Source organism: Macaca thibetana, chromosome 12, assembly GCF_024542745.1.
Source record: "Macaca thibetana thibetana isolate TM-01 chromosome 12, ASM2454274v1, whole genome shotgun sequence".
NCBI lineage: Eukaryota > Metazoa > Chordata > Mammalia > Primates > Cercopithecidae > Macaca > Macaca thibetana.
In genome coordinates, this window is record NC_065589.1 from 115,338,549 (window position 1) to 115,353,712 (window position 15,164).

Sequence of the window (15,164 nt, forward strand, 5' to 3'; positions counted from 1 at the left end):
CTTGCTTGTATGGTTTCTGAAGAGAAGCTGGATGTAATGGATATCTTTGCTATCTATAGGTTTTCCCTTTGGCTTCTTCCAAGATTTTTGTCTTTATTTTTGCTTTTCTCAAGTTTAAATATGACATGCCTAGGTGTCTGTATTTTATATCCGGTATTTATTCTTCTTTAACCTCCTTGGGTCTGTGGCTTGGTGTCTGATATTAACTAGGGGACATTCTCAGTCATCATTGCTTCAAATACTGCTTATATTCCTTTTGTTCTCCTTCTGGTATTCTCATTAAGTGTATTTACAACTTTTATAGTTGTCTCACCACTCTGGACTATTCTATTTTTATACATCTTTTTTTTCTATTTGTGTTTTGGTTTCAAAAGTTTCTAATGCCATATCCTGAAGTTCAGAGATTCCTTCCTCATCTGTGCCCAGTCTACTAATGAACCTATGAAAGGGAAACTTCATTTCTGTTGGTGTTTTGATATCTAACATTTAAAAAATTCTTTTTTTAGAATTTCAATTTCTTTGCTTTACATTACTCATCTTTCTTGCATGTTGTCTTCTTTTTATTTTAAAGCTGTTATTAATCATAGTTTTAAAAAAATTCCTTGTCTGATAATTCTCACATCATAGCCATCTATGACTGGTTTCATGCTTGTTCAGTCTTTTCAAACTGTGTTGTTTGCCTTTTAGTGTGCTTTGTAATTTTTTTTGTTGAAAGGTAGACATGATGCACTGGGTAAAAGGAACTGTGGTAGATGGACCTTTAGTTAATATGGTGGTGAGGTATGGGAGAAGGGGAAGTGTTCTGTAGTCCTGTGATTAGGTCTCAGTTGTTTTTTAGCCTGTGTGCCTGGACTGTAAACTTCACTAGTGCTTCTCAGTCCTACTTCCCCCTTAGGTGGGGCAGGATGGCTACAGGGGACTGGAGGTGGGTATTTCCCTTCCTCCAGGTAGACTGGGCTCTGATAAAAGCCCTCAGGTTAGGCTCTGGTAAGTTAATCTCATGAGGATAGGCCCTATTAAGAACAGAATGGTTGGCCGGGCGCGGTGGCTCACGCCTGTAATCCCTGCACTTTGGGAGGCTGAGGCGAGCGGATCACGAGGTCAGGAGATGGTCAGGAGATGGAGACCATCCTGGCTAACATGGTGAAACCCCGTCTCTACTAAAATACAAAAAATTAGCCGGGCGCGGTGGCGGGCGCCTGTAGTCCCAGCTACTCGGGAGGCTGAGGCAGGAGAATGGCGCGAACCCGGGAGGCGGAGCTTGCAGTGAGCCAAGATGGTGCCACTGCACTCCAGCCTGGGGGACAGAGTGAAGACTCCGCCTCTAAAAAAAAAAAAAAAAAAAAAAAAGAAAAAAAGAACAGAATAGTTTGGCATATTTCAAAATGGATTCCTTTCCCTTCCCCTTGCCAAAAGCACAAGGTGATTTTTCTCCAGTATTTACTGTGAGGACTTGATAGAGACCCTGGAAACAATAAAACATAAAAATGTACACCTCTACCCTCTACCCCACTCCATGACTAAGTCTTCCTGGATTTTTTAACTGTCAGATTTTTTCCACACTGAGCCTCCGGCAATTTGTCAATTTAGAGCTTACATTTTCTTACCCCAGCACTGGTTCCTGCAGAAGTTTCTGGTTGTGGGTTTTTGCTCTGGTAAGTGGTGATGCTCTATATTCACCTGACCATTTTTGGAGCAGCATTTAGCCCTGTGATCTCACTTCTCTGACAAGTCTAAGAGGAGTTGTTGTCTTTCTGGTTTGTTCAGCTTCTTCCTTGTTTTTCTGTTTTATTTTTTAATTCCATTATTTTCTTTTTTTTTCTTTTCTTTTCTTTTTTTTTTTTTTTTTTGAGACGGAGTCTCGCTCTGTCGCCCAGGCTGGAGTGCAGTGGCCGGATCTCAGCTCACTGCAAGCTCCGCCTCCCGGGTTCACGCCATTCTCCTGCCTCAGCCTCCCGAGTAGCTGGGACTACAGGCGCCCGCCACCTCGCCCGGCTAGTTTTTTGTATTTTTTAGTAGAGAGGGGGTTTCACCGTGTTAGCCAGGATGGTCTCGATCTCCTGACCTCGTGATCCGCCCGTCTCGGCCTCCCAAAGTGCTGGGATTTTCTTTGTTGCAAGGTAAAGGAAGCACCTGATGAGGCCGAAATGGTGTTCACGGCACATTGCAGAGCAACGGTGGCCTTCCAGGCGAGGGAGACTCCTGGCGGGAGCAGAAGGAGAAGCGAGCAACCATGATGGTGGGAATTCTGATTGGCGTGTTTGTGCTGTGCTGGATCCCCTTCTTCCTGACGGAGCTCATCAGTCCACTCTGTGCCTGCAGCCTGCCCTCCATTTGGAAAAGCATATTTCTGTGGCTTGGCTACTCCAATTCTTTCTTCAACCCCCTGATTTACACAGCTTTTAACAGGAACTACAACAATGCCTTCAAGAGCCTCTTTACTAAGCAGAGATGAACACAGGGATTAGAGAGACGTGGGTAGATTGTAAGGAGGAAGGAAACTTGGACTTTTTCATCAGTGATCTGAGATCCTTCTCTCCACAGCTGAGTGCTAATGCTGTCTTGAGAGTTATACCATTGGACTTGGACTGTAGAAGCAGCAGCGCCAAGGCTCTCAAGAAAGACAGCATAGGTCTGGCAGATGTTGTAACTATGCCTTCTTCCCATGTGCATGGCAGACATTGCCAATTGGTCATGGCTTGGCTCCCCACTGAGCAGGAACCTGGTCTCAGAATCCTTTCCAGGACAGCACTCTAGGCAGCTACTGTTGATTATTTAAAATTAACGCAAGAGTTGAAGCTGATTTGCTTTTCTTTTGTCAATAGTATATTCCTCAGAGGGCTATTCTCAGCACATGGCCCCAGTGGTGTGTTTGGTGGCTCACTCAGAAGACTTTCTCCTTTGTGGAAGAGCCCTCTCTACCTCTTTTATTCACGTTACTTAGCTTATCTTCCCCAGGCTCTTACGCTTCCCCAACAGGATAGTGTATGCCAATTTGTGAGAAGATGAGGATCCCTGAAGTTTTGCTTTAAAAAAAAGATGTTCAGTGCAAACCATACCTACTGCATCAGGCTCTCAAAGAAGAGGTCTGGTAATCCATCTCTTCAGTTGTCTAGATGACTTTCTTATCATCAGTGAGAGATACTTCTGGATATTCAGGTTGCTCTTTAGGCCAACTAAATTGGTATTTCTGGGAGGTGAAAGCCCAGGCAACAGTGTTTTTTAAAGCTTGCCAGGTAATTCATTCCTAGACTCAGAATCATTCTTATGGTGGACACATACCTGCATATGACACCGAGATAGGAAAAATGATGCCTATTGTAGGATTCAAAACCAACAACCCCTCACCCCCACCCAAAACTGCCATAGTGACTCATGGCCTTCCAGAAAATGTTAAATGTGGCCCAGATGTATAGGAATCCAAGGCATGGACTACATCATCTTGGTCCCAGTTTACCTCATTTTGGAGGCAGAATAGCTGCCTATTGATTAGGCTTTTTAATTTGTACAAAGGATCTGCTCCACCAGTGGTTCATTTCATATCTGAGTTATACAGATATTCTTCACCCTTACGCTAAATCGTACCAGTATTTTAAGGTTTATTAGAGAATACAGGTCCATAGTTCCTTTTCCAAAGTCTTTGGGACCAGATGTGTTTCAGAATCCAGAATTATTTTTTTGGGGGTTTTAGAAAGGCATATATAGTATATAAACATTTATGGTATAGTCCATACATTAGAAAACACCCCTGACTGGGTCTAGGACAGCAGCATGTAATCAATAATTGAGTATTTCTGCAGTAAGATGTATGAATATATACATTGTGAGAAAAGGACTAGAAATAGCCTCATATTAGTGCAGGTCATTTGAGTCAGATCAGTTGTGTTGTAAAATGAGTTACAAACACTTGTTTTCTCAACAATTTGTATTTTTGCAATTGTGGATCGTGCACCAGTATAACCTCAAGCCATATACAGTTCCAGTTCTCATAGGTACCAACCCTGTTAAATGAGGGAATTCTGAAGAGTCTGGGAAGAATACATGGTCCAACCATTCCATTGTTGCTAGAGACTGGGCATCAGGAAGGTAATTAGTGTGGTACCCTGGACAGCCTTCTTGGAGTTGTGTTTTGGAATTCTGTTCTTTTTCATTGGAAGATACAGGAAATATTTTTATAAAACTCATCAGTGCATTTCATATAAGGATGCAGTTAATCATCCTATTACATTCTTTGTGAAGTCATGTTTTCTTTTCATGACAATGAGGATTATTAATTGACTGTGTTTCCATTTTCATTTTGATGAGGAAGAAGCCCAGAACCAAATTGTTGGCTTAACTCTGGAATTTATATAAAACCCAGTAGCCTACTTATTTGTGTATAATGTTTCCAGCCAGTCTATAATTCCAATTTTAGATTTCCCTATCCTAGTGTTTTATGTTCAGTTTATAGTTTACTGTTGTTCTGCTTGTTTCCTACAAGCCACCTCATATCTCGTGAATTAAGGCAGGGAAGAAATTAATAAGCAGGTGACTGACAACCTGGAGGAGGTGGAACAGGTATGTAGTTACCAAATGATACACTTAGTCATCCATCATTGTTGTCTTTTAAGAGTCAGAGCTCAATCTTGGGTCTACTGAGAATCTTCCCTCATTGACTGAAGGATAATAGGGGGTATTAATAATCTCCCCATCTCTCCCTTCATAAAATGCACATTCGGGAATAAATTTTAAAAGTACTGTTTATTGAGCACCCATCATGCATAGCTGTTGTACTGGGTTTTAAATATAAATGATCACTCACTCCTCCATTCACTCTATAAGGTAAATATAGTCCTCACTAACTATATTCTAAAAGGGTGAGTAGCTTGCCCATGGTCACAGAGTGAATACATAGCAGACAGGTATTTGGACTCAAGTCTGCCTGTTTCCAAACATGAGAAAGATGAAAGGAACCTAACAGAAACCTGACTAGACTCCATGTTTCAACTGTGGCTTGCATTTTGCAGCATGAGATCCACATGAGCCTTTGCAGACTACACCTGATATAGTGAATCCTCTTGCATTATTCTAGTTGGATTCCAGGAATAAGGTTTCAAGGAGAGTCTGGGTGTGGTTGGGTAGGCACCTGTAGAATTTTTTGGTTTACTCTTGCTATTGGATAGTGTGCGTTTATTGTTTATTTGGCAGGGGCTTTGACTTAACGTACTCTCATTATGGAAGCATCCCGGGCAGAAGGAATCACATTTATGTTTAGATTTCCTTAACAGAAAACTATTTGCTTGCCAATTTGGTGGCAACTTCTGCTGGACATTTTAGACTTCAAACTTTTCTTCAGTTAGTAAGCCTTCTTCAACTGCTCACAATAATTATAAAATGTTGAATTCCTGAAACGGATTAGTTGATGATTGACTTTATGCAATCATCATAAATTGACTTATGATGACTTATGATTGACTTATGATTCCTTTTAATTCAGAGTATATGAAATGGAATTCTAGTGACAAAAACACATCTGATTTCCAATTAACATTCTAGGAACATCCTTGGTAAGTGTAATGTCTCTGTTCTCCCTCCATCCCCTTTGCCTATAGAACATAACTAAGATGGAGTTGGGAGGCTGTTAGAGGAATTCATCTCTCCCCTGTGTGGATTTATTTTCTTTCTTTCCTTTATTTATTTATTTATTTTTTTGAAATGGAGTCTCGCTCTGTCGCCCAGGCTGCAGTGCAGTGGCGCGATCTGGGCTCACTGCAAGCTCCGCCTCCTGGGTTCACGCCATTCTCCTGCCTCAGCCTCCCCAGTAGCTGGGACTACAGGCACCCACCTCCATGTCTGGCTAATTTTTTTTTGTTTTTAGTAGAGGCAGCGTTTACACCGTGTTTGCCAGGATGGTCCTGATCTCCTGACCTCGTGATCCGCCCTCCTCGCCCTCCCAAAGTGCTGAGATTACAGGTTTGAGCCACTGCGCCCGGCCATGTGTGGATTTATTTTCTAAGTTATCACTAAGGTGTCACAATTTAATTGCACAAAGTTCCAGGTCTATAGGATGGATGTGGCTAATGGAAGAGCTTTATTAATTTGGTCATCTATAACACATGAAGTATGCTACTTTTCTCCCTTTGAATATGGCCTCCATGTTTCTTCAGGCATATCTGAGGGATTTTTTTTTTTTTTTTTTTAACTTTTTTGGTGTAGAAACAGGATCTTCCTATGTTGCCCAGGCTGGTCTTGAACTCCTGGCCTCACGCAGTCCTCACACTTTGGCTTCCCAAAGTGCTGGGATTATAGGCATGAGCTACCGTGCCTGGCCTTGTCTGAGCGAACTTGGATTCTTACAATGGCTGTGCTCTGTGAGCGTCTATTCCACATGTAGGTCCCATTCCCAGAAGGCTGCTCTTCTGGCCCCTCACCTGAGTGGTGTGGAGAGGTATCTTTTCAACTCCAGGTCACAACCTATCATAAAACCAGTTTGGGGTTTGCTCAATCAGCTGCATTCTCAATAGTCGTGTGCAATTACTATGAAGTCTCGGTGGTACACAGCAAATCTTTATTTCTTGCTTATATGCCTGAGTTGGCTGGGATTTCACTGATCTAAGGCAGGGCTCTTCTGGGCTTGGTTTCAAGCTGCAGGTTGTGTCTAGGCCTGCTCTATTTGTCCTTCATCCTGTCCTTGGGCCAACAGGGTACTTCTCAAGAGAGAAGGGCAAGAAGGTAAACCCATCTGTGCAAGCATACTTTCAAAACTTGTATCAAGTCAGCTAACAACCCATAGGACAAGCAAAAGCCCAAAGTCAAGGGAAAGTACATTTCACCTGCCATAAAAAGGCATCTGCTACGACGGGATGATGGAAAGCAGCACTTCAATGCTCAGCATTTTCAAAACAGGAAAAAAAAAATCAGAGTGTTGTATTAAAAGGGGAAGTATTATCTCATAAAACTTTCATTTTAGTTATATTTAAATCTGGAGTATGCCCTGTATGCCCTGCCCTCCCCATAGTCAACACAGCCTCCAGAGGGATCCTTTTTTTTTTTTTTTTGACAGTCTTACTCTGTCGCCCAGGCCGGAGTGTAGTGGCGTGATCATGCCTCTCTGCAGCCTTGACTTCCCAGGCTCAACCCATCCTCCCACCTCTGCCTCCTGAGTAGCTTGGACTACAGTTGTGCTCCACCACGCCTGGCTAATTTTTTGTATTTTTAGTAAAGATGGGGTTTTGCCATATTGCCCAGGCTAGTCTTGAACTCCTGGGCTCAAGCGATCTCCCCTTCTCGGCCTCCCAAAGTACTGGGATTACAGGCATGAGCCACCGCACTCAGTGTAGGGATGCCTATTAAAATGAAGAGATTGGTTGGGCACGGTGGCTCACGCCTATACTCCCAGCACTTTGGGAGGCTGAGGCGGATGGATCAGCTGAGGTCAGGAGTTCGAGACCAGCCTGACCAATGTGGAGAAACCCCATCTCTACTAAAAATATAAAAGTAGCCAGGTGTGGTGGCACATGCCTGTAATCCCAGCTACTCGGGAGGCTGAGGCAGGAGAACTGCTTGAACCCAGGAGGTGGAGGTTGTGGTGAGCCAAGATTGTGCCATTGCACTCCAGCCTGGGCAACGAGAGTGAAACACCATCTCAGAACAAACAAAAAAATGAACCCAGATCGCATTGATTTCCTTCTCCAAAACCCTCCAGTGGCTCCCCACACAGTTCCCCTTCATGTTCCTCAAACTCACCTGCTGGGTATGCTCCTACCTGAGGGCCTTTACACTTGCTATCCCCTGTGCCTGGAATGTTCTTTACACAGGTATCTATATACTCAGTCCCTCACTAGTCAGTGAGTGAGGCCTTCCTTCACTTCTCAATATAAAATTGCAACCGCCACCAAGCCAGACACTCCTGATACTCTTCCTTGCTTTAATCAGCACATTGAAGCACCACATGCCAATATTTACATAGTTATCTGGTTCGTATGTTTTTTCCGCTGGAGGGTAGCTCCAAGAAGGCAGGTTCTTTTGTCTGCTTTTTTTACTGCTGTATTCTCAGGGCCTGACACATAGAAGAAACTCAAGTATTTGTTGGTCGAATGCACAAGCTAACAGAGGTTCATTTTTCTCATGGAACAAGAATATGGAAGCAGGTGGGCCGCAGCGTGGCTGAGAGGCTTGTCATGTGTTCGGAGAGCCAGGCTCTTTCCACCTTTTCCCTCTGCCAACCTCAGTGCGTTGGGATGTCTCTTTTCATGGTCTCAAGATGGGTGAAATCTTTCCAAGAAGTTCAGCAGTCTCCCCTAAACTGGCCATAACTGGCTTAGACATCCATCCGCAAACCGTCCGCAAACCATCTGCAAACCAGCAGTTGGCCAACAGAAGTAAGATTCCCGACTGGAACGGCTGTCATGTTCCTCTCCTGGGGCTGACACACAGCCACCTCGGAGCTGGACAAAACCAGAGTTGTGTTGGTTTTTAAAAGAAGGCAGGGGTGGAGAAGGATCACCCACAGCAGGTTTCCACACAAGACGGGCACGGCTTCGGGAGGATGTTAACAGCCCCCCTGGAATCATGACTCAGAGGTATGCCTATCTTTTGTGCTCCAAAAGTCAGAGGACCAGGGTTGCACTGTGATGTTTGTGAGATGGAGGGAACCCTGCAGCAGCCCATCTGTCCCAGGGATTAGTCATGTCACCATCCATTTCCCCGTCCCCATCCCTCCCGCTGCTGACCCAACATGCTCCCAGAGTGTGAGGAGAGCCAGCCCCTGCTTCGCTGCCCCATTCTGTTCTACCGGAAAAGGACACCCCCCTTTGTATGGCCCACTGCCGCAAGACCCAAGAAAGAGTCTCACTACTTTTGAATCAAAGGCTTTATCTTTAAGAAAGCAGATTTAGTGAATCAGAATTTTCTTCCATTTTGGTTCTATTGTTTTAAGAAAAGTAAACCAAATTAAAAATTAAAAACTATTTTTTTAATAGATAATACATGTACATGGTACAAAATTCAAAAGGTACAAAAGGTGTACATTGAAAAGTCATTCCCACCCCTCTTCCCAGAGGCAATCAGGCTGCTGGATTGCTGGGTATCCTCCCAGAGAAATCCTAGGCGTATGCAGGCAGACATATGATATACATGTGTATATGTCTGTGTGAAAACATACGCACACACATACATCTACACATTTTTCTCCATTCCAAACATTAAGATACCATGGGCTTCTTTTTTCCCCCACTTAATCATGCATCTTGGGGACCATTCTATGGTAGTACACACACACAGGATCCACTGTTTTAAGTTTCTGCAAACTATTCCATTGTTTAAGCTGGTCATAATGTATTTAAGCATTCCCCTATACTGGTGGCACTCTCCAACTTTTTGCTATTACAGTGTTTCAACAAAAACCCTTGTACACAGGTACAATTCTTAGTTCAAAAAGCTGATGCATTTGCACTTCTGACAGACACTGTCTGGCTGTCCCCCGTGGAGTGCCTACGTGTCACACTCCTGCCACCACTGTATCTAGTGCTGCCACCCACAGCCTTGCACTGTGCTCCCACTTCCTGGTTCACATGGCTGAGACCTTTCTACCCATCAAGTTACCTTTAGATTCATGACACATTTTGAGCCGAAACATACCTTATCTCTAACATTACTGTAGTTCTTCCCTCTCTTTTTCCCTTCTTGGGGAATTAAAAAAAAAAAAATCTGTAAAAGGCAATTCCTTTGAAAGATTCAAAAGCTCTGACACCTTGTTTCATCTCAAACTTCAAGGTTACTGTATAACACACTCTAAGACCCTCTAAAGTTGTGAAAACTGTTTACCTGTCCTCAAACTAAGCATCAAGTAGAGGAGAGGTTCAATCTAAATTTTGCTAATAGAGATGCAAAGTTGCCATGTGGAAAAGCCATTTTATCCAACCGGAATTTCCCAGTCAGTCATCTACCCTGAGCTAGATGCTGGGGAGACTGTGGTAAGACAGGCCCTTCCTTTTGTTGCCCAGGGCCAGGCCCGGTGGCCCTGGGCAGGCATGAGTTCCGCACATTTGGGGGACGGATGTAAGGCTGGTGTGGAGCATCCACGGTATTCCCCGTGTTGTCAAGTATGCTGTAGATCGGGCACCAAATCCTCCAGGAGTTTTGCACATTTATTGTGAGAAGTGGGAATACTACTATAGCACTACCTTTTACAATGCATCTTCAGCCTGTCATAGAAGGAATGCCGTGGACTTCATGAAAAGGATCAAGAGAGGGCGTGGGGGATTCTGAAGATGCACGGAACAAGGCACTTTCCTTGGGAATCCCAACCACGGGGACAGACGATGGCACCCATCCTATGGGGCACTTTGTTGTACTGTTCTGCATTAAGATGTTCTTTTACCTTGAGGCCAACACCAGCCATGAGTAAATCATAAAGTGCTTCCTTAAAGTGTTCTTCCTCAGTGCATGTGTCAACTCAGCATCTGCACTTCAGAGCAAGGGGTCAGGCTCAAAGTAACTGTGCTACTGTTAGATGCCTACCTCCCCTTTAGGGTGATCATCAGTCACCTACAGAGTGGGCGAACAAGACCATCTGAGGCAGCAGAAATATGAGGGCACAGGTTATGGCCAGGGCTCACTGTTCAGAGTACCCTTTCAGGCAGGTCTGCTTCGGTCACTAGAGACGTGACTTGGGCCTGACATCGACATCACAACCCTGATGTCTGAGGTCCCAGGCATGACACTTGGTGAGGTAGTGAAAGGACGGTCTGAAGGCTTCTCCAGCCTCTGCTCAAGGTTTCAGGAGGTCCCAAGGGCTCGGTGTTGTCAGAGAATGCTTCCCATGCCCGGGCCTTCTGGTTGTGCTGACAGACTCAGCGGACACTGGCAGGACCCAGCTATCCTGAAAATATGTAAGGGCTACGAGCTAGAACCATTAAAACGATGAACTTCAGACTCTAACAGAGATACGCTTGACAAACTGGGAATTTGTCCTCTGTTAAAAAACCCCTCAGCGTGACTCTGACGACTGTTTAACACTCTGCATCTCCCTCCAGTGGTGTTAGCTAACCCCAGTCATCCAGTAGAGACAGAGCACAGGTCAAAGATATCAAAATAGCATCTCCCCACGCACCTTGCGATCACCCAATCTTGTCCTGCTCACAACAGCTCTGATTGCGGCTTAAGCAGAGCAGTCCCAGGCACTCCTTAAGAAGCACGTAGTGGGAAGGAGCCCCCAACCCAGAGGCTGGCGGAGACTCCACAGCACTGTGCAGCCTGCCCGCTAGCAACTCCCTGTGCTGACTGAGCAGGGCGCCTGTCCCTCCTGGGGAAACCTGGTTCCTCCTGAAGCGCACATTTTACAAAAGTAACTTAAGGATGTTCTTGCTTCCTTTTAACTCTGGAGAAGCCTGTGGGCTTAGAGCATAATGCCACACTATGTCTAGGCATACAGAGAGCCATAGCCCTGGGAAGACCCCTGCTGGCTCTCCAGGTGGTTTCTGAAATGATCAGGGGCCTTGAGGCATCTCCTTAGCCTGTATGGCTTCACTATAAAGTCATATCCTAATTACTCAGAAGACACTGTCCACACTGAGGGTTGCCTGCAGCAAGTGTGAAATCTGAGCTCAAACTGGCTTCTGTAGCCTAATTCAAAGTGTATTCAGGCAACAGAAACTGATTCATCCGTAGTAGGCCCTGTGGATAAAAAAAAAGGGAATAGAGATCTATGGACACCTCTCTATACCAAAACCAAACCAAATGAAACTCCTGTGAAACACAGCTCAAAATAAATGCCTGCACTTTCAAACAGAATTACTGGCTGCTTTGGATTAATCATGCCGTACTCTCCCCATGAGCACAGAGGTGGACTCCAGTAACCCCAAAATGTCATCTGCCTCCCTACCATCTGTGGACAAATATTCGAATAACTGCCCCAACTGCTCACAAAGTTCAGTTAGCCAGGGGTGGGCCTACAAGCTGCTTAACAAGATAACGCAGATGTTTCCCTGACTGAAATAATTTCAAACGCAGTCAAAATTCTGTCTCCTTCCCCTGCCCTCAAAGTGCCACCTGTTCTTTTGCAATTACTGCTTCAACTTCACCCAGCCCTTCAAAACCCCCACATGACCGCGGCTCAGGGCCCAGCTGAGGCGGAGCTGCACATGGCCCAAGCAGCGCCCTCACGTGGCAGTTTCTATTTGCAAGCTGCTGCTTCCCCCTGGCTCAGGCAGGCCTTGCTGGCCCTGGCACTGAAACCAGTGGCTGTTTTTAATCCAGCACGTGTGTGTGTTTTTGAATCTGTACATGTCGGCCCTGCTTAATCACATCCATTAGGGAACTAAAAATGAACACATTTCTGTGGCTGCTGAATGCTCCAGTTGCTTGACATGTTTAAGCTTTTGTGTCAAGCTTACTGTCCAAACCTGCCACCTAGTATGTTTGCAAGATTTATGCAGAATGGAGCAGAAACCTACTGAACATGACTGAGTTACCAGACTCCTGAGGACCAGGGCAGCAGGAGCTCCGTGTCTGATCTGCACTGGTTATTTCCAAGGATTAAAGTCAACCATCAGCTGCCCTTCCAAGGCCCTCCAAAGTCTAGTCTCAGCCCTACTTCCTAGATGGGTCTCTGAAGCCTCCTGAAGAGACCACTTTATCCCCTCCTTTCCCAATACGCATGCCTTGCACTCCTCTGCATCCTCTTGGGTTTTTAATCATAGCGTATTTTCATTTAAAACAATCTTCCTGCCTGTCAACATCCAATTCTCCCTTTAGATTGGGCCCAAATGCTGCCTCCTCCAGGAAGTTTCCCTGGATCTCTGCAAACCCCACTGCTCTTCCTCCTGACACCCTACTTGCCTTGAGTGCAGGGAACAGTGTCTCTCTCTCTCTCCTGGCTCAGATCATGACCCATCTGCAGTGTAGCCTCATCGAATGTGCCTTCAATGAGGGGGATGCACAGCCCCTCTGCATGCTGTGACTCAAATGAACATTGGGGCAGGGGAAGGTGTAATTTTTATTGAAGTGTCCTCAGCACAAGGTCTGTTTTCAATTTTCTGAGAAATAAACCTGAGTAACGTATAAAAATGAAAATGATACTGAATTTTCATTCCAGTTGCTGTCACCAAGCCTGCTGGTTGGCACCTGGAGGAGCTGGGAACAAAAGGTACCATGGCAGGTGAAAGGCCCAAGTGACCAACACTACATGGGCTGATCATTTCAGCTACATGCCTTCTCTTTGCTGAAAAACATCTCAGATGGTCCAGTTCTGTGGTCAAGTGTGCTGTGTATCTGCCTCCCTGGGCCACCTGCTGGGTGCCTGTGCAGTAGGAACTCTGTTTTACATGTCTCTGAATCTTCCTCAGTGCTTATTTCTCAGTGGGTGCTCAATTAATACTTGCTAAACAAATGAATTCTTCTTTATTCAGAGTCCACACAAATACAGGTACCTTTGTAAGTGCAATGTTACTGGAGACATAAAAGTTGATCAACAGAGAAAAGTACTGCCGACATTCTTCACAGGATGACGGGTGTTATCCAAGCCACATGTTTACGGTCTGATTCCATCAACAGCAGCCAACAGAGATGAATGGAAGCAAAGAGGAGAAAGAAAACATCCAGGTTGTTGAAACCATTACACCTGCATCTCTCTACTGTCGCTTTCAGAACCATTTCATGATCTTGTAGTTGATACACGGTGCTTAAAAGTAAAATCAATGACATACAACCATGGCTGGGGATGTTCAGGAGGCCTTCGCTTTCACCTTGGACAGCAGCATCTCATTCTTGCGGCCCTCCTGGAGGAGAAGCAGAGTAGAGAGAGAGTGGTGACTACATTAGCGCCCATGTGAGGCCAAGATGGTCTCAGTGCCCTTCCCATATCCCTATGGGAGACATATCCTGGCCAACCCAGTCTCTTGGCATGCTGCCGCCAGCATGGTGAAGCTTCCTGATGACCTATGACATCAACACCAAAATAACTATAATGATGCTCCATTTCTGGGCTGTCAGACTGAAAACAGGATGAGAGGATAGGCACTGTCATTCCTAAAGACTTCATGAAGTCTATGAAACATCAAGAGGATGGAAGCAGAAAGCACACTTATCTCCCAGTCTTGGCATACTATGGTGAGTGAGTGGGGAAAGGCTTTGGAGACAGCAGCGTAAAAAGAGAGAAAAGGGAGCCCTAGTTTACACAGCAGGCAAAACACGTAGAGTTCTAACAACAGTGAAGGTTAAGAATATTCTTGTCTTTAAGAAACTCAGAAAATAGGATAAAAGATATTCATCAAGAGATAACGGGGCCGGGCGCGGTGGCTCACGCCTGTAATCCCAGCACTTTGGGAGGCCAAGGCGGGTGGATCACGAGGTCAGCAGATTGAGACCATCCTGGCTAACACGGTGAAACCCCGTCTCTACTAAAAATACAAAAAATTAGCCGGGCGTGGTGGCGGGCGTCTGCAGTCCCAACTACTCTGGAGGCTGAGGCAGGAGAATGGCGTGAACCCGGGAGGCGGAGCTTGCAGTGAGCCAAGATCGTGCCACCGCACTCCAGCCTGGACGCCAGAGCGAGACTTCGTCAAAAAAAAAAAAAAAAAAAAAAAAAAAAAAAAAAAAAAAAAGATAACCCGCCCTTCCTTAAAACCAAGCTGTATGAAATCAATGGCGTGTGCTACAGGTTATCATTGAGGGAGGTCACTGCCCCAACCTCTGCCTGTAGAATCTGACATCCAGTGGCATAAGTCACCTCTGCATCATTTCATGTTCCCTTCTGGGGTCATCTTCAAAAGCTTCTAACTGCGCCTCCTGCCCTCGTTCCACTGGCCTTAGTAGCTCAGGATGCCTCCATCTGCTAGCAAACCTCCAATAACTCCAACCCCATTCTCTGGGCAGGGTCACAAGAAGTCCTGCTTTTAAACTGGGAGATAAAAGTGGTAGCAGAAAGGGCCCGGAGAGGTAGAGCTCACAGGCTTGACAGTGGTCAGGCCTCCAGGGTCCGTGTTTTCCTGGAGGTGCATTTATTGTGGGAGAAAAACTTTCACTCTTGAACCTTCTGCACTCAAAACCCCCATGGTCAATTTTTCCACCTCCCTGGGCCAGGGTCAGGTGCTCTCAGCTCTCTGGAGGTCCTGATCTTTTGGCGGTGTGATGGTAGCATGACCACAACGACCTTGGTTTAGCTAAGGCTAGTGCTGGCTCATCTA

The 15,164-nt window shown here is 45.3% G+C and overlaps 2 protein-coding genes across 4 annotated transcripts in view; one reads left to right on the forward strand and one right to left on the reverse strand.

Annotated features, from left to right (window-relative positions):
• The window catches only part of LOC126932644 (5-hydroxytryptamine receptor 5B-like), a 40,867-nt gene extending 38,412 nt beyond the window's left edge, over positions 1-2,455 (forward strand). The window contains 2 exon segments of the mRNA XM_050751716.1: positions 2,121-2,187; positions 2,190-2,455. Of these exon segments, the coding sequence (XP_050607673.1) occupies positions 2,121-2,187; positions 2,190-2,455 (333 nt within the window).
• A 6,476-nt stretch (positions 2,456-8,931) lies between these two features.
• The window catches only part of CCDC93 (coiled-coil domain containing 93), a 94,379-nt gene continuing 88,146 nt past the window's right edge, over positions 8,932-15,164 (reverse strand). For all 3 annotated transcript variants that reach the window (XM_050751713.1, XM_050751715.1, XM_050751714.1), the window contains exon 24: positions 8,932-13,757. In XM_050751713.1, the coding sequence (XP_050607670.1) occupies positions 13,704-13,757 (54 nt within the window). In that variant the 3' untranslated portion in view covers positions 8,932-13,703. The remainder of the gene's footprint in view (positions 13,758-15,164) is intronic.